At 37.7% G+C, this 18,246-nt stretch overlaps 1 protein-coding gene across 1 annotated transcript in view; it reads right to left on the bottom strand.

Annotated features, from left to right (window-relative positions):
* Positions 1-18,246, bottom strand: part of MYPN (myopalladin) — a 62,176-nt gene continuing 43,930 nt past the window's right edge. Inside the window, exons 13-20 of the mRNA XM_068416697.1 lie at positions 14,196-14,417; positions 13,508-13,657; positions 12,504-12,583; positions 11,856-11,982; positions 10,093-10,300; positions 9,218-9,383; positions 6,842-6,975; positions 1-4,740 (exon numbers count right to left, since the gene is read on the bottom strand). Of these exons, the coding sequence (XP_068272798.1) occupies positions 4,571-4,740; positions 6,842-6,975; positions 9,218-9,383; positions 10,093-10,300; positions 11,856-11,982; positions 12,504-12,583; positions 13,508-13,657; positions 14,196-14,417 (1,257 nt within the window). The 3' untranslated portion in view covers positions 1-4,570. The remainder of the gene's footprint in view (positions 4,741-6,841; positions 6,976-9,217; positions 9,384-10,092; positions 10,301-11,855; positions 11,983-12,503; positions 12,584-13,507; positions 13,658-14,195; positions 14,418-18,246) is intronic.

An 18,246-nucleotide genomic window follows, 5' to 3' on the forward strand; every position in this document is an offset into this window, starting at 1 on the left:
TTGTATGCAACTCTGAAGCATTTATTGAAGTTTAGGTGAGACGAAGGGAAATACATTACTGAACAGGCAGGTGTTTGTTTTTTCCTTTCATATGCACTTAAAATATACTTTAAAACTGACATTAACATTTTTCTTCCCAGTGAGAATGATTTTGGATCAAAAAATAAAAAATATCAACTTTAATCAAGAAAAAATTATAAAATAGAATTTTAAGGCTCAAAGTGAACATCTTTGTATTGGAAATAGTAAGGCAATTAACAATGGATCACTGCTCCAACATTTAGCAGTTAGAATATTTCATTAGGTCTTGCTAATCATTTTATCTGAAGACATTTTCCAGAAACTAATGCTTTTAAACCTGGTAGCATTAAGAACACAGTTCTTAAAGGAATTCTTATTCCAGATTTGTTGCTTTGAAGTACCTATGATTACTGTAAACAGTTGGGATTGGCAGTTGTTTACATCTTAAGATAAAAACTGCAGACTTGGCTTTTCGTATTTGAAGTGTGCGCTCTCATCTTCTCCTCGTGTTAGCAGACGTGAGGCATTCAGAAGGTATGCTCCACCTTCCGTGTGGAAGCAAAGGAACTCAGTCCATCTGTTTTAAGGCAAGAAGTCCAGCGATATCAAAGCAAACTGCTGTGTGATGCTGATGAGGACTGGGTTTGCACCAAGCTGGACCAAAATTTTAAAGCAAAGGTAATACTTTTGCTTTATAAAATTGCAATACAGAAGTCGTCATTTCTGCTCTTCTTTGAAATATACCGTGCCTGTGTTCGATTGTATACAAAACCACGTCTAGAAGGAAACGGGAAACTAAATAAACCTACAAGATTCTGAATCTGAAAACACTGAGAGGTTACAAAACTGAGCATTTCTATATCTCACTGACACGTTATGCTCCACATTGTGGTGATTTAATGGACTTTTGGAAGATAATAGCGAACACTGACTTGAGTGGAAGTTCTAACATTGATTTTTGTTGGTGCAGTAGCCTGCCCTGAATAAGAGAATGAAATTCCACGTTAGTGTGAAGCCCAATCAGTTATTCAATTAAACAAAAACAATGAACAGCCGAGCTGTTCAGGAAGGGGGGACAGTTGCATAGTCTCTAATGCATCTTGACACAGTATGATTAGATAGTGCCATCCTTCACAGGACATGAATTCAAACAGTATCACATGTTTTGTGACAGCTCAGTGTTGTCTCTGCTGCTTACACAAGCTTTTTTCCCTTGGCTTTTCCATCAATTAACAATGCAAGCATAATTTTTCTGTCTTTTTCTAGCAAGTCTTCTTTGCAATAAGCACATCAATACTACTAATTAACAGCATTTACATCCATTCACATGAACTTCCTTTACATGCTCATTTTATGGGCTCAGTATATGCAGAGGGGAAACGCGTAGCAGCTAATGAGCAAAAACTAATGACTACAGACCATTTAGGATCAGATACTGATTTTGTTTGTATCAGATGCACTGGAAGTAATTGAAATTACTGAGTTTGCATTATTTAGGGAGATATGATGGGTAAAGTTTTGATCCTTTTGCTAGTAAATGCTGTCAAGGAGAGAATATTATAGTTCAGCTGATAGATTTTGGTGATCCACCCTCTGTAGCCTGCCTCTCAGTGAGACTTCTGGGGCCCCTTCTTAAATGACTAAGGATTAATCCTTTTTATGCAGATTTTTGGGATGTCTTTCAGCAGTAGTTTCTTGTCCTCGCACTTCCAAAGAACTAAATGTACATTTTAAAAAACATTGTACTACTTAATCCTTAGCTTGTCAGTTCAGATTATAGTGATGTAAGTTTGGAGACATTCCACTGAAATGATGGAGAAAAGGTTGAAGAGATATGGTTTACATATTTTCTCTGTGCACTTTGTATTTTAATTTGTACTGAGTTTTTGGGTGTGTTGTCTGAGAGAACCACTACTACTGTCAGTAATATTAACAAGTATGATTCCAGCACTGGTAATTAGATATTTGCTAATAGTAAGTACTAGTATTCCTTTCTTCTAAACTACATAAAGAACTCTTGATTAAAGTGATCATTCTTGTAGTTAGAATTGCCTAATAGGATATATCCCAGTCAAAAAGGAGAAGTTTGTGCTTGCTTGAATTCTTAGTTTCTCAGTCAATATGTAACTTAATCCACAGAGGGTATTCAGACAGGCAGTGGAAAGTAAAACATTTTAGGAAGAATAGAGTGATTTAGGTCTGAAGGAACCTCAGGTGGTCATCTGGTCCAACCCCTCACTCAAAGCCAGGCAAGGGGGCCACAGGGGAGTTCTAAGCAGACAATTGCTTGACTAAGCCTGTGCTAAGTATAAAGACTGGTGGCCGATACACAACTTAGAATACTTTGGATCAAAATCTACTCTTCAGGTCTGGCATGAAATAATGGGAAGACCAGGGCTGTAGATGGGAGTAGAATTTGATCTTTTGTGTCTTAATTTCCTCTCTTCCCACTTCCCAACAGCACTGGATTAAATAAACAAAATCCAATAACCTTCCTTGGATTATTTTCCCAAGAGTAGTTACTAATACGGGAAACATTAAATTTTGGGTTGCCCAACTCTGACTCAGTCTAGGCTTAGTTTTGGAATCCCTAAGCCATCCTAAAAACAAGTCAAGGTAAGAGGAGCAGCAGGTTTTCTATCCTGGAAAATCAGATCCATGATGTGTCTTAAGTTGGGCACCCCATAACTGTAGTCACTTGAATCAATGCATCACTTTTAATAGCTATTAGCTTCATTTTGTTTGCCAGGGAGGAGGTACAACATGGGCAACAACTGGTTTTTCTGCTTTCCCACTGAAATACCTGCACCTTCTTTTGTCTCTCAGGATAAGAAAGTATTTTAGCTTCCTGGTTTGTTCAGTGCAGGGTGAATTGCCTGAGATTTCTAACAAAGCATGAAAGTTACAATGATGGTTTTGTTTTATGGTCTTCACTCAGGTGGGAAGTGAAACAATACAAGAAATTCACTTTCTCTAAGCCCTTAGGGAACCAACGGTTAGAGACAACATGAGCTGTGTTTGTAGGAAACCCAATGAAAGGCTATGTCTTTCTCAGTCTGGCTATATCCAGTATCCTTTTGCTCTTAACATAACTCCTCTTTGTTTTCTTTGGATATGTAGTTTTTTTAAGTTACATTTTTAACTTTGAAAAAATCCAAATAAGGTCTAAAATGAAAGTATCTGTTAATTTTTCGTTTAATCTCTGTGGCTTTGATCAGGACTTTGCTGCATTCTCCAGCCATGTTGAAAGCAGTAAGAAAGAACTGCTTGAAAACAGTGTCTGAAGAAGAGGGATAGCAATAACTTGAAGATGCAGGAAATCATCTTAGATATTCACAGATTTTAAGTTCTGTAAGTTATTAATACAACTGTATAGATGCCAAATATATTTAACTCAGTCATTAAGTGTTGTCACTTAACACCTTCTGTTGCACTTTCATTAAATTGCCTTATTTATTACTACTGTTAGTTACAGTAGGTTTTTTAGCTCTTTGCACCTAACTGTTGCTTAACTTCATAACTTTTGTATATTAACAGAATTTTCTCTGTCTTAATAGTAGACACCAGGCTTGTGATTATTTCTTAAAAGACGGTGAAAATTTAAATTCTACCACATCATAATTCCTTTTCAGCTAGTTAAAAAATGAGCTAGATGGTAGATGCACTTTTTTTTTTAGTCACGTTAAAAATTAGAAAAAAAGAGACTAATATTTTAAAACAATGAAGTTACAAGCTTGATATCATTTGTGTTTAAAGGCAGAGAGTCACTATCATTGTAAAGAAAAAAATATGAAGCACATCTGGAAAACAGTTTCAGCTATGGGCTCTAGAGAACATGCTTCAGACAACAGGAATTTTGGTTTCCTGTGTTAGCGCCTTATGCACGTGCCCTGTACCTTACTTTATGAATTATTACACCATGAGTACACAGCTCATGGAGTACACACACACAAATATAAATATATAGGGTATACAGCTGTACCTACATGAAATGCTATATTTTCCATTCTTGAGTTCAAAAATTCTAATATTATCTGGCATAATAATATATAAAAATGAGTTACATCTTTTCCCTTTAACTTGTGCTTTGTGATTATCTGGCATGTTTTTTTTAGAATTACATTCAAAGTCATGTTGTTTACCCTCATTCAGGATTGTTGTTATTGTAATATCAATGTTTTCACTGGCAGTATTCCAGCTAAACATCATCAATCCTTAACATGGCTTGCTACAGTACAGTAGCTTTAATTCAAGCAGTAAAAGTGGTATTGGCTTTTAAGTGCTGAAAACTATGTTTACTATGTAATTCTTAGCAAACTACACAGTACTGAATTTATTGCACAACACTCCATACCACAATTATCCTGCAGTAAAATAATATGCAAAAGTCATGTATGATGTGTCACTTGCAACGTTTGCAGCAGCAATACACTTAATTACAAACAAGTTGCTTGTAAACCTTGAGCATCTTGACTTGTAGCTCTTTTTTTTTTTTTTTTTTCACAGTTCTAGTATCTCTGCAGGTGTAACTGGAACAATTGTTTGTTATTCAAAGTTCTTCACTCTCCACCACCTTTTGGGTTGGGGATGAAAACAGCACAGGGCTTTCAGTAGTTGGGAAGGTGGAAAAAATGTCGAGTCCTTGACTGGTAAGATTTGCATACCGGCTGCTGCCAGGTCGAAGCTTTATGGGTTGTGGAATTTGATGGTGCCACTGAGCTGAAGCAACAGAAAGAGAACAGGCTGTATAAACCTCTAAAGAAGTTAGCAATGAAACAACAGAAATCAATGCACACAACTGAAAAGTTACTTCCAACATCCTCGAAGCGAGCACAGCATTGTTGTTCCCTGTTTTAGGGTCTGTTCCTTCAAATATTGTCCTTTATGTAGTTTATATGTTGAGTGTTTTTATTGAAGTCTATAGATGGAATTCCATCCCTGTTCAATTCAATGGCAACGTTTACATGGATTTCACTAAGTCCAAAATGTAATCATTTGATCTTTGGAGCCTTCTCCAAAGCTCTTGCAATCAAAACTAAAAATATACCATAGCATGAACAGGGATGAACAAACTGGACTTGGCTCTGATTTTGTACTACTGCATCCTCTGGGGGACTTTTCTTCCTGTTTTTTTTTTTGTTGGTATTTAATTTCAAAGTAATAATATAGGGAATTTTTTTAAGGAAGTGATTACAATATTTATTTCCCTCTACTGCTTAAAACTAGTAACACGTTTCCTAGATTTTTTTAAAGATACTGAAAGAAATGCAATCCAAAGACACATGTTCAATAATTTCAAAGTAACATTCAACATGTTCCCATATGAACAAATGCCGTTACAATTTTGTAAGAATATTTAGCTATTATATAATACTTAACAGTTGTCATTCTTAAAACACTTCAGAAAGGGGAAATTGATATTATTTTTGCCGGTATTTATCTGTACAAAACCTCCAGGTCTCCACACAAACTGGACAAACATATCTGTCAGCAGTTAAAATGAAAGGCTCGAAGTTCAGGCTACAATACTCTGAGAATAGCTTAGTGTGGGAGACCACAACCTACATGTTAAGCATTGACAGGAAATGTTCATTACCTTTCCATGCTGAGTTTTGACCCTGTCTATCTGGAAATATTTGAAAAAGAGCCTCCTTTTTTCTTGCAGCCCCTAATTTGTTTCTGTTTGAACAATACACCTTATTTACTGTACTTCTTTCTTTGCACATGGAATTGCAAATATCGGACCACACTTTCAATCCCCCAAGCCCATCCATTCAAAATAGCACAAAGAAAAATGATTTCTGACACTCCCTTTGGTGTGTAAGACTTGCAGAGTCTTTAGAAAATATGGCTGAAATCAGGAAGCACTTCCTACTTGCCATCTTTTTCCTGTTTGTACCTTGAATCCTTTATATGAAAATTTAATTTACGTCTTGCAACATTAGATACCTAAGGAATTATTTTTCATTTTACGTGACCTTTTTTGAATCAGACTCTCACCAGCCCTCTCTTGAACATTACTGTTGGCTGTATCACCACAAGGTGGCGGAAAACTGACGGCGATACACTGGTGGCTTGTGATTATCCCTGATAATTGAGTGGTGCGTGTTTTTTTTAAAATGAGAAGTACAAGGTTGAAAACGTGGGGTTTTTTCCTTTGAGGGTATTGCTATAATCCAATAGTTGGTGGAATGTGTTTTCTGTTTTATTATGCTGCTTAAGTGATCAAAGTACTCTATTGCTTTAGATAAATTGTCTTAGCTATTACATCTTGCATAGATAGAGTAATTAAATGATGTGCTGTAGTGCTTGGACAGGGCTGGGGCCTTCCAAGTCCTAGACAAACATATTAGATGCAACCTAGCCTCCATTAATTACGCATAGTTTGCATTATACATGCTCCATAGAAGAAGGGGTCTACTTTCTTGTGCGCAATTTATCGTTCCATCTCAGGTCAGGGTTGTAGCCCAGACATGTGTCAGAGGGAACAGAATTAAGGTTCAACTTGAATACATGTTTATTATATGCTTATGTGTCTAGGGAATTTGGAAAGTGGAAAATGGGAGTAGAGAACACTGTGTAAAACTCCTCTGTTTTTTTGTCTTTACCTGCCTTTAAATTGTTGCAGGAGAGCTAATCTGGCCATTTAGCTGTATCATTCTACCTCTTCCCGGTGGCCATATTAAGCTGTGGCCGTGCTGTGACACTAATTTCTAATCCACATCAAACCCAGCAATTTACAGACTAAGAACTAGGTGAGGGCTGGGACCAGTCAAAGAAAATAAATTCTGATTTGTTTTATTTACTAGCCAATACCTACCATATATGTCAAGTCTAGCAGTACAAGAGACAATACCAGCTTCATTTTTTGCAGACAAGGTATACCAGCCAGCATCTGCTTTCTTGGCAGGTTGAATCAGGAGGCAGACGTACCCTGTTGTATCTTGATGCATGCTGGGAAAACAAGTGTTTTGGCATTAGTATTTCTCAAGAGCATATCAACTTTGAGATTTTACAATATGTACGTTAACTATGAGATAGATAAGTTCTGTTCTTGAAGAGGTAGCAGTCCAAGACATTTATAGTCGATAGATTTGCTTTCAATATGGCCTTAACCAATAATCAGAGTGGCTGAAATCTGTTCTTGCTCCTCTCAGCTGTGCAAAGCCATGGTGTGACAGTGTGAGCTGAATTGTTGCTCTGTATGTGTTAATATGGGAATTGTTTATCGAATTCCAGTGAACTAAACCTGTGCAAAGCTGCTGCACGGACATGTTGTATTTTTTCCTGGTTCAGAATCTGGAAGAAAAATGTAACAAAATACCAAGAGCATTTGTACAGAGTTGTGATACTTTTCACAACAGTAACCAGAACGAGTCAGAAACGTCCTCATGGTACCCTTTTCCATGAGAAAATGTCTGAGTGGCAAAATCTTAAAGATTCGTTGGGCCAACACTCTAAAAGAAACCTGCTTCATTATTCCGTCATCTTCCTTTGCTCTTCAGTGATCCAAGACTTTCCAGGAGAAGCTATTCAGTAGTATATCAGAGAACTGTGGCTCTTCTGCCCTCTAGACTGTGGTCAGTCCTTTTTATCAACCCAAGTGTTTCCTTCATTATAAAGGGGTGGGAGATGAGCACATCAGAATATTTGAAGCTGCAGGAAGTTCTGAAATTTGAGATTTTGTTTCTTTATGAACTGGAGTGAAACATCAAAGCACAGAATTTCAGGTCAAGAGGACATTTTGTGCTTCTGACAGCTCTAATAAAGAAGGTAACATTCACCCTTTGCTCCCTGCACTACACAATTTGCCTTGTGCTGGGGGTGCAGTAGTGTAGAAGCTCATACATGTCCATATCATGATACAAAAAATGCCTCTCAGCTTCAGGCAGAAAGATAGTGGTGAGGCAAGATAGGGACAAACAAGGACGATGCTGCCCGTGGCTCATGTAGATCTGTGCAGAACCACTCGAAGCCTTGGGGGCAGGCAGACTGGTCATGACTGGCTGAAATAGCAGAGGGGTTACAAGCCTGACTAGCTCCTGGCATTGCGAGGTGTGGGAGGTTTCCTTTAGTCATTCTTCTGCTGAGCTGAAGCAAAAACCTGTTTTCTAGGCTTCTGTGAAACAACTGGAAATGAGGCGTTTTAGGGCAGTTGTTCATTTTACATTAACTACAGTGTTTGCATGTGTATAACCATAAATCCTGCGAAAATACTAGTACTTGAAATAAGTCCTTGAGTAATCTGCCTAGAGGCAGAGGAATAAAGAGTACAGGCTATAGAAGATCAGAGTCAGGTGGGCTTTTTGGAGAGGGACAATAGTCTTGGAGTGAGGACAGGGAGACACTGATAGATATTTTTCAAGTCCGCTTTCCCTCATGACAGGTGTCCATTCATAACAAGGGCTGCTGCGGAGCCAGTTTTCTTTACAGATAGCCTGCAGGGTATGCGTGTGAAAATGGAGTACTTCTTGAAGTTCATCTCAGAGATCCAGTGACTGCATCAAATCAGTAGTTGGAGCCAAGTGAAATAAAATATTAAAAATCAGATTTCTGCTGAAGTAGAAATCTTTAAAAAATAAATGAAAGCAATTAATTTCTCATTAATTACAGCCAGGCACATTATTTAATCAGCGTTTCTTTTGCAAAGCCTAAAAAAAAGTGATGCATTTGGATGCAAGAGCTGAACCTGAACATTGTTGTATTTTGTAAGCATGGATCAAAGTCTTTGCCTATGTTTGTGACCAAACTTTGTTATCAGTCTCTGTATCTGATATGCTAAACTCTCTATTATCCCATGCTCTGGGGCATTCAAAACTGTGTTCTAACTGTTCTGAGTTTGAATTAATCCATAGTTAGAACTAAACTGAGGAAAAAATAGTTTAGAGAGAGAATAAGGTGCTAAAATGCATTAAAATACCGTACCATAGTATCTTTGATACAGAGATGTATATGCTGTATCAGGCCTATGGCCCGTAAGGTCTGTCACCACTCTCTGAAGCAGTGGTGTATTACGCTCCATGCCTTTATTCTGAACCAAGGAAATGGCTGTTGTTCACCTCACAGTGAAGCCAGCTTTTACAAAGGGTGATAGAAGTTGTTTTAAGAACACCACCTGTACTTATCACACAGGTTTTCGTGGAAACAGTTGGTCCAACCACAAGAAACTCTAAGCATGGGTACAATCGTACAGTACCTCATCCTCTCTCTGTTTGATGGGATGGTCTCGTTATCCTTCTTCCAGTAAAATATGGGGGGTGGCATTCCCACAACTCGACACTCTAATCTGACGGGGTACCCTTCAGGAACACCACAGTTCTGAAGCTTCTCCAAAAACCTGGGGGCTTTTTTTACTTCCTTTGCTGGAAAAAGAAAAAGAATTATAGAACAAGAGATACTTCGTTTGTTGTTTTGCTTTGAACAGTGTGGAAGAACATGATCAAAAATTATTCCTGTGATATCAAAATAGGTTGTGAATTTTTAATGGGATATTGGAGGGAAAGTGAAATACCATGACATAGCCTCTGTAAGGGAACATAAAGAAAATAGTAGGCAGAACTGATGTTCATAAAAGAATGTATGCATATCTAATGGGTGTAAACATACTGCCATTGCAGGAAATCAATGCCAGATCTATGAATTTCAATATCTAACATCTTGTAAGGCTTTATTAAAGAACAGTACTCAGATTTGTATTTTTCTATTTAAAAACATTTTAAAACTAATAAAATTGGGACTGAAATCTAGGAGACCTCAACACATATTATGAATTCAAACCCTAAGCATATTTTGGGGAGAAAATTGAGAATATAATTTTGCCAAGACAAGAGAGGTAAAGTGATGATGAGACAGAACTCTTGCAGCCCTCTGTTAATCACAGGAGTGCACCTATCGACTGAGCACCAGGTCCATTTCCCTCCATCAGATGAGTTTTATAGCTGTTGAACTCTCCTACTATCAGTGGATTAACTATTTATTTATATTTGTCTGTAGGGAAACTAAGTAAGGTAAGTTTGAAGAAGTGCATACAAATAACTTCATCACTGTGACTAGTTTTTCAATTATTCTTACCTACAACAGTGAGCTCCAGACTGAATGAATTTTGTCCTGTTTTATTAGTGGCAAGGCAAGTATAAGTCCCAGCATCATTTTGTGAGAGAGGATCAATAAGCAGAGAGTGAACTCCAGTCTCTCTGACCAGCATCTTGTGGGTGCCATCTGGTAGCACACGTTTGCCGTTCAGAAGCCACGTCAGGTCTGGAGTTGGTAACCCACTCACCTAACAGACAGTGAAACAGCTAGAGACAAATGTCAAACTGACAAACAGGTTTTAGTAAATTCATAGGTAAGCCTTTTTTCAGATACCAGCTGAAAGATGTCATAATCTAGAACAGAAAGATTATTTTTTTTTAATTTCTCAGCTTCTGTTTTTCTGCTGATTAGTTGCAAAAGGGAGAAAAAAACAGAAAACAAACAAGCAACAAAATCCCAACAAATACATGAAAGAAATACATGAAATGCCTACATTTTTCTTACTCAGAAAGGAAGACACTTGGTTATGTATCAGATTAAGAAAAGACTCCTAGTAATCTGCTAGTTTTCTTTTTTTTTTAAGTGCTGAGTATAAATCAAAACGCTGGATCTAAACCACTACAGAGTTTAATAGAGATGAAAGAGTTCTATACGAATGACTTTGTATTTCGTAAAATTTGATGAAGAATGATATTGTTCTTTGTAGCTGTTAAACTTACAAGCTTTAGAACACTATAGATTAAGTACTTTTTAGAGAGGTTATTAGACTGTATTATAGTCTTAAAGATCTTTCCAATAGATAGAAGTACTTACTCATGTCTAAAATATTGCTTTCCAAACAATATTCTACCAACCAGAGAAGGAAGTGGAACTTGCCTGAACGAGGACTGCTGTCGCCCAGGTTTGTGCAATACCAGACATGCTTTAAGGCTTCACAAGCTCTGCCAGGATAGCAGAGCTAAGAATAACCAAATTCTTTGGCATGCTCCCTAGTAAACTTTACATCGTAAATGAAGTAGTAATGAATCTTCTTCATCTTCAGGGCTTTAACTTCTGCTTCAGAGCTTCTACCCTCTTCAGGGTAGGAGGTGTTCTGGAGCATGGAAGAGGTCAGTGTCAGCACTACCACCCTTGCTGTGCTACTGGGACATAGAGGGACTACTCAAATATATTGTAGCAGATGAATTTCTTGAAGCTGTTCAGTAACAGGATGCCCACTGCGTGTACTCTAACCTCTGACAACCCTCTCATGTGAGGATTTGAATCTGTAAATGGGGATGTTTCTGCATCTGTGCATGCTGGGGAAGCATAAAATGAACTGGGCTCCATTCCCTCTTTTCAGGGAGTATTAATCTTCAGTAATTCAGTCCAATACAATGGGAACATTTGTTTGAGCAGAACACAACATGCTGAATCCTCTCTTTTTCATGGTTTTGTGCTATTTTGGATTATGTTCAAGAATCTGATAATGGAGCAGAAGGACCTGTCATTCCCACATGAACTTCTGGAGTTCGGGCTGGTAAAGGACACGGTGAACAGATCTAGTAATTTGAACAACCTTGTAAGTGAGCCTTCTATTTCTGGGGTTGTGTTTTCTGTGTTCTTCATTCCATATAGCATGTGTTGAAAAGAAATCTCCTGAATCAGCTCAGAGATAATGGCAGTAAGAAATAATTTTTAAAAATGAAGCATTAAAACTTTAACAGAAAGTGTTTGTGCATACAATAAAGAACATGAAAAAACCTAGCAATACATGTACAGAGGTAGGGAAAATGAGAATGAACAGAGGAAACAGTTAATACCTTACAATCCAACCTACAAAGTCGCCCTTCGTGTGCCACCATGTCACCTGGAGCCTGTAGAAAGTATGGCCTGAAAAAGCGTTCTTGAACTGTCTCTTTGTCTCCTTCTGGCACTCGGGGTCGTGTTCTGCAACACAAAAATTGCATGTATGTGTTTGGAAGTCAAACTTTTTTTTTCCTAATGCTTAAAAAAAGGAAGAAATTGTGGAAAAGGATGAACAGATAGCTTGAGTTAAATAAAAGGGCAGAAAGAAATTGATTGATTGTTATTTAATATGTGCATATGTTCCATTTAGAAAGGTTATCAAATTAACTATATCATGTAGTATTGTTGGATTCCTAAGCTGTCCTTTGCTTCTTTTTGCATTTTTGGCTGAATTTCATCTTGCTAATCGATCCCTTGCCTTTAACTCCACTGCAACAGGTAAATGAAATAATACTTTACATTTAAACCTCCCTGTATTGGAAGATGACCTTAAAAAATATTACATTCTCGAAGTGACCTGTTGGGAGGGAACTGCTGCTGTTATTTCCATTTTCTGGTTGAGAGCTGAAGTACAGAGTGCATTGAAGTACAGTAGCTAGTTATTTTGAATGCCTTCAGTAAGAAGCATAAAGAGGGTCTGAAGGACTTTTCTTTCCTTTTACCTGTGAGGCTGAATTGTTGATATCCGGCCCCGAACAGGGATACTCTGAACCATCAGGTGGCCTGAACAACTGATTCTCCCCTGCAAATCACAATGGAAACAGAATTAATAGTTGGTTAATAGCTTGTTTCATTTTAAAGTATAAATATTTAACATTTACAATGCATTTTTATAAAGTAACTGAACTATAGTGTAAATATTATGTTTTTAAAGCAAATGGTATTAGCATGCGGTGTGCTGTTGTGGCAGGGGTTTCTTTGTGTGTCTAGAGCAGCGTGTTTCTCAGACTCTTCAAGGCTGTGACAATGCATTTAGCCCCAGTGCTATGTAAACCAGTTTAAGCAATGTCTGTCCCTGCTCATTCGTTCCTGCCACTGTGTCTCCACAGGTACTGCCTGCTAGTACCTTTGTACTAGCATACTTGTTTATGCAGCCACACAGAAAGTGAAAAGCAATTGGGCTGAAATATAATTCAGAAAAAAAGAAAAAATTTAAACTGGAAAAAGTTGCCTGATCTGATTGAGTGTACTGCTAAATAAACAGCTAAGCTAGCACATAGGGTGAAGCAGAATGCTATTAGGGGATGAGACTATTTGCAGATCCACGTCTTTGTATCCTAGATAAAGAATAATTGTGTTTGGTAACACTTCCAAATTTGATGTAGCTTTTTGTTTCCCCTTGCTCTATTCTTTCTGCCTGAAATATCATGTCTGTCTTGTCACCACATCTCAAAAGGTATCTATCAGCAACAGAGGGGGGTCAGAAGACAGGGCAGGAGTCATTAATGTGGAAAAATATCCTTAATGATTGTGACTGGGATGTGTAAGAATAGGGGAGCAGTTTAATCATTCTTCATTACACAGTCTCCTCTTCTATTCTCTGAAGCATCTGATTTTTCATAGTCACCACTCAGTGTCAGACTAGGTGGCCCAATCTATGTTCCTATTAACATATATTAGAAAAGATGAAACAAGCATTTTTGTAGAGGAAAATAAAACACCTTACTTGTGGGTTTGCAGCCATAATCGTATAGTTGCCATCATCATCACTAGTAGAAGCTTCAATATGTAAAGAACATGTTCCATCTTCTTCTCTGTACATTTTGAAATGCGTGTTTTTCTTTGAAATCTGCTTGCCATCCTTGAACCAGTATACCTGTAGTGATCAGACCCCCCCCAGTGACTTAACACTTGATCTGTAGGGGAATAGTGACTAGAAGAAATGTAGATAAGAACATGACATAAGTTGACCGATTGCTAGTAAAAATTTTAGAATATTATAAAATTTGCAGATCAGTTACAATGTGAAATAGAATGATTCTAGGCTGAACTCAGAAAGCTGCATGTCTCCTTTACATAACTGGTCTGTCAGGTTCTCTTTTCCTGGCTATAGACACATTACTGGCTATCTCAGATCAGTTCTCATCTTTCTGAGAAGTTAATTTTTGGGGGGTTTATGAAGTTCTGTTTCTCTTGGAGTCAGGTGGTTGTGAGGCAGTCCATACGGTACATCAAGGCCTGATACATGCTCAGGACCAGATACTGTTATTTTAGAAAGCAGGGAGGAAATAATTTTTTTTAGAGCTCTCTCCACATAGAGAGAGTTCTTAGGAGTGAAACTTCCCAGAGGGATGTGTAGAAAATAGCAGGTAGTTGATTTTTTTCCTTTACCACTAACAGTGAGAATGACCTACCTTGGGAACAGGTATTCCAACTATTTTGCAAGTGAATGTAATAGGAGATCCTTCCATTACCCGAAAATGCTTGAGTCTCTTATCAAAGATGGGTGCTATGTATTTGCCTGTAGGGATTTCCTCGTGTTGGACTTCATCGTCTGATTCATCCACCGGGGTACGTTCGAGGCGAAATTCTATTTCGTTCATCAACCTCTGCTCAAAGCTTGAAATCCTGTATTCCTGCAGAGCGAGAGAGGCACGGTTCTGAACAAGACAGGTTGTGTTCTGTGGTATTTGCGGTCATTTGCTCTTTTAGACTAATTCTAAAACGAGTGAAAATAAAAAAGCCTACGTAAACTAGGACATATTGAAACAGTCTGAATTTGGTCTGCAGACACAGATTCTCACTGCATCTTAAGTTTGAAGAATGTAACTAATGAAATTGAGTTTTTTCAAAGGCAGCTAAAAAATCAAACATAGTTCCTCTAAGTGCCTATGAAAAAACTATACTCTTGCACACTGTTGATCAAAAAAGATCATTTAAATATACCAAATTTTTGAGGATTTTTTGTTCAAATATTAGTCATCTGCTAATTATAGAAATGAATACTGCTATATATTTCAATTCAGAATTAAATAAGGAAAACTATACCTATTAAAAGAGAAAGCTAGGAAGAAAGTGAAACATTTTCAGAGTAATTTACCTTCAGGTTAACACTTGACCAGATTTCTAGCTTGTGTAACTGAGAAAGCAAAACACATCACATTTAAATCCTTAGAAGATTAAACAGATGATGCAAGAAAACCAGTATATTCCTACATAAATGACCATTTCCAGATAGTTTCTTCTGATTATGAGCCTCCTCCTAATCCCCTGAAGTCAATTAGAAACCTCTCGTTACTTAGCTGTTTTGCACGAAGATGTCTCTTGTCTAGACCAAGAGGCATTTGACCAAATGTCTCTTGCTGTGACATGTGAAGCTTCAGACCAACAGCCAGCTTCAGTTTTTGACACCAAACTGATGTGTTTCCTGGGCATGGTGGAGCACTACAAATACACCTGAATGGACTTTTCTGGTAGCAGATGCTGCTGAACTACGCTAACATAGACAGCTGCAAGAATATCCTGCTTAAGTCATTAGAAACTATCTCATGGGGAAGTTTGTATGTAGGCCTGTAGCAGTAACCAAATCAGATTGTTCAGACCTGGATTTATGCAGTTAGTAAGTCCAGAACTTGCATTCCTGCTTCTGTTGAAGGGCACTGACATCTCTGAGAGCAGGCTTATGTTTTATTCTGCTTCTATGGCAAGCTTGGATTTTCAGAACCTCACTTTAATATGTCAGGTAGTGCTATTACAATGGGTTTTGTTGCTTTGTTACAGGAAGGAAATGATCTCTGGCTTGGAAGAGAAATACTTGAGCAATTTCAAAAGTGCAATTCTAATTTTTTAAACAGAATTTTAGAAACTGGTGAATAGTAAATAAGGATGTAGCGTATCTTTAGATATATTACATTTGCTGAAAAAACAAGGTTCAGAAAATGCATGTTGTCTGAAATCTTATAGAAAGTTAATTAAAGAACCAGCAAAGATCCCAAATCACTGGGGCTTACATCCCTGATCATTTAGCCATTCCATCATGCTGCTGGTTATGCTCATAACCCGTAGTTCCCAAATAGTAAGGAGCAAAGATGGAGAGGCAGCACAAAATTTTAGCAGACGAAGTCTTCTGATTTCTTCAGGAGACCAAGGAGACAGAAGTGGCCAAATGTTGAGAGGTTACAGGGGAGTTTTGAAGAGACACGGGTCTGTGAGACTTGGGAGTGAAAGGAGGAAAATGTGGCAGCCACGAAGTAAAAACAGTTGGAAATTGCCATGGTGGAATAACAGGTCTCAGCAAATCTCTTTAATGGATCAGATTCTAATCTTAGTTAAGCCAGTGTAAAACCAGAGATCCTCTGATTTCTGACCAACCAAAGTAAAAATCAGGGAGTGACTATATTTTAAGCAGCAGCCACGTCACCAAAATGGGCTGCAGTCGTATTTTGGTTCTAGAGTCTCCCATGGATTAAGGAATTCAGACCTAAATACTTTGCTGCCAGCAATGTAGTGAAGAACATATTTGAAGTTTCGTTTTCCTTGCATGTCTTTGAGAGCTTTAATAGTTTCCTTCATGTTGTTTAGGTAGTTCTTGACAGCAGAGAGCAAAATCTGTGGCAAAAAAAATGCACCTACTGAGAAAGGATACCTTGAGTCTCTGAATTTTGCAGTAGGACTTGAAGATACTATATGTAATTCTTCTAAGAATGAAATTGTTTTCAGGGATTTCACATACTGTGTGGCCTTTGGAGGCTAATTAAGGATTAATTAAGCTAGGGGTGATCTGTTTCCCTCCTTCCCTTTCCATCATCTAATGATTTGTCACATGAATAAAGGCCAGGGCAATATGGCAAGTATGGTACAGAGAGTCTAATTTCTGCCTGTTTAAAGATGTTACTGTTTATTGTGTAATGACCCTCTCAAAAATGATGTAATTATTTCTGGATATTGGTTATATGACAGCATAATTATAAAGCTAAATACAGTTTTGCATACAGGTTTCTCTTTATCTTTTGAGCACTGTTATTCCCTTCATAAAGATAAGCCATTTTTTAAGTGTTATGTATGTGTAGAGGGCAACAGGGCTGATGGACAGAGTGGGCGAAGTGACTCACAAATTGGCTATCTCAGAAGCTAGGCACACTAAGTTTGTGAAGAATTTTTACTCTGAGAGGACAACTCTGAACTCGGATTAGAATAAAATGAGTGGGAAGTGTTAAGACTTCTCAGATAGCAACCGAAAGCAGCAGTCTAGAAGACTGAAAAATTGGAAGAGGGCTTTTGGAAGAGCCAACACCTTTTATTTGTTAAGTGCAACATAGTAAAGAACAAGGGAAGAAAAAGTCAGGGGCCTGCATCTGCTCCCACATACAAAACCATTCAATCTGTGTAATCTGTAAGTCAGCACACCAGTTCTTTACTGCCGTGTGGACCTTACCAACAGTTAACATCATTCTTTTATGGCAGTACGTAAATCTGCCACTGGCCTCTCTTAGTTATATATAGTCTTCAACTTTATTGAGCTGTGTGCATGTTTCATTAGACCTACAAAGTGTGAATACAATGACTTTTTCAGAATGAGGTAACTAATCTCTAGATCAATTTTTTCTTTAGTTCAATTTTCTGGTGGCTGTGTCAAAAGCAGGTTTTGGAAATGAAAATTGCTAATGACAAGAATAATGTTTCAAATTAAAAAGGCAATATTGTACTTTTATACTTTCAATACATCCTCAACTATATAGTTGAACACTGGGGAATCATTGCTTGGTCCCTGAAGTGAGTTTTTCGTCATACGATGTTCTCTAGCAGAGGGAAGTAATGGGGCTAGGAAGGCATTACCATTACGCTTTCAAGGCAAGATGGTAATGAGTAAGGTATTGACTCCAGAACAAAATACTACAGAGCGGAGTTAAGAGGCAATGAAATACTGCAAGCTAATGGGAGAGTCCAGTATTGTTTATAGATGGTTGAGTTTAGTCAGCAATTTTTCATACTGATTTTTTTTTTCAATTCCATTGCTGTCCAAAAGACATTGTGGTACCTAATAAGAAATTAATAGTGTACGGTTGCTGTAGCCATGAAGGCCTACAGATGAAACCAAACAAAGCTGATACAGTTAACATCTTTTATTACCTCTACTCCAAAGGTACAGGTTTGTCTTAAGTTGTCTAACCAACTAACATAAATTAAACTTAGAGCAATTATTTTCAAACTGTAATTAACCTAATGTTTCTTGCCTCTGTTTTAGATCTGAAAATGTTTTCTGTGAACACAGTGTATCTTTTTTTTCCTGACTGATGTGCTGAAGATACTAACTTCTTACAATCTTTACTTTATTAAGAAATTGGGGTAGTTCTTCCTTTTCATACATCTGCTTGCAGTAGAAAATATGGTAGGGGAAGGAATGCATTTGACGGGGCCACTTGACATTAGTTATGGACAAGTTTTCTTTGACATTTCTTGAGTGCA

This window comes from Nyctibius grandis, chromosome 20 (genome assembly GCF_013368605.1).
Source record: "Nyctibius grandis isolate bNycGra1 chromosome 20, bNycGra1.pri, whole genome shotgun sequence".
In the NCBI taxonomy this organism is placed as follows: domain Eukaryota; kingdom Metazoa; phylum Chordata; class Aves; order Nyctibiiformes; family Nyctibiidae; genus Nyctibius; species Nyctibius grandis.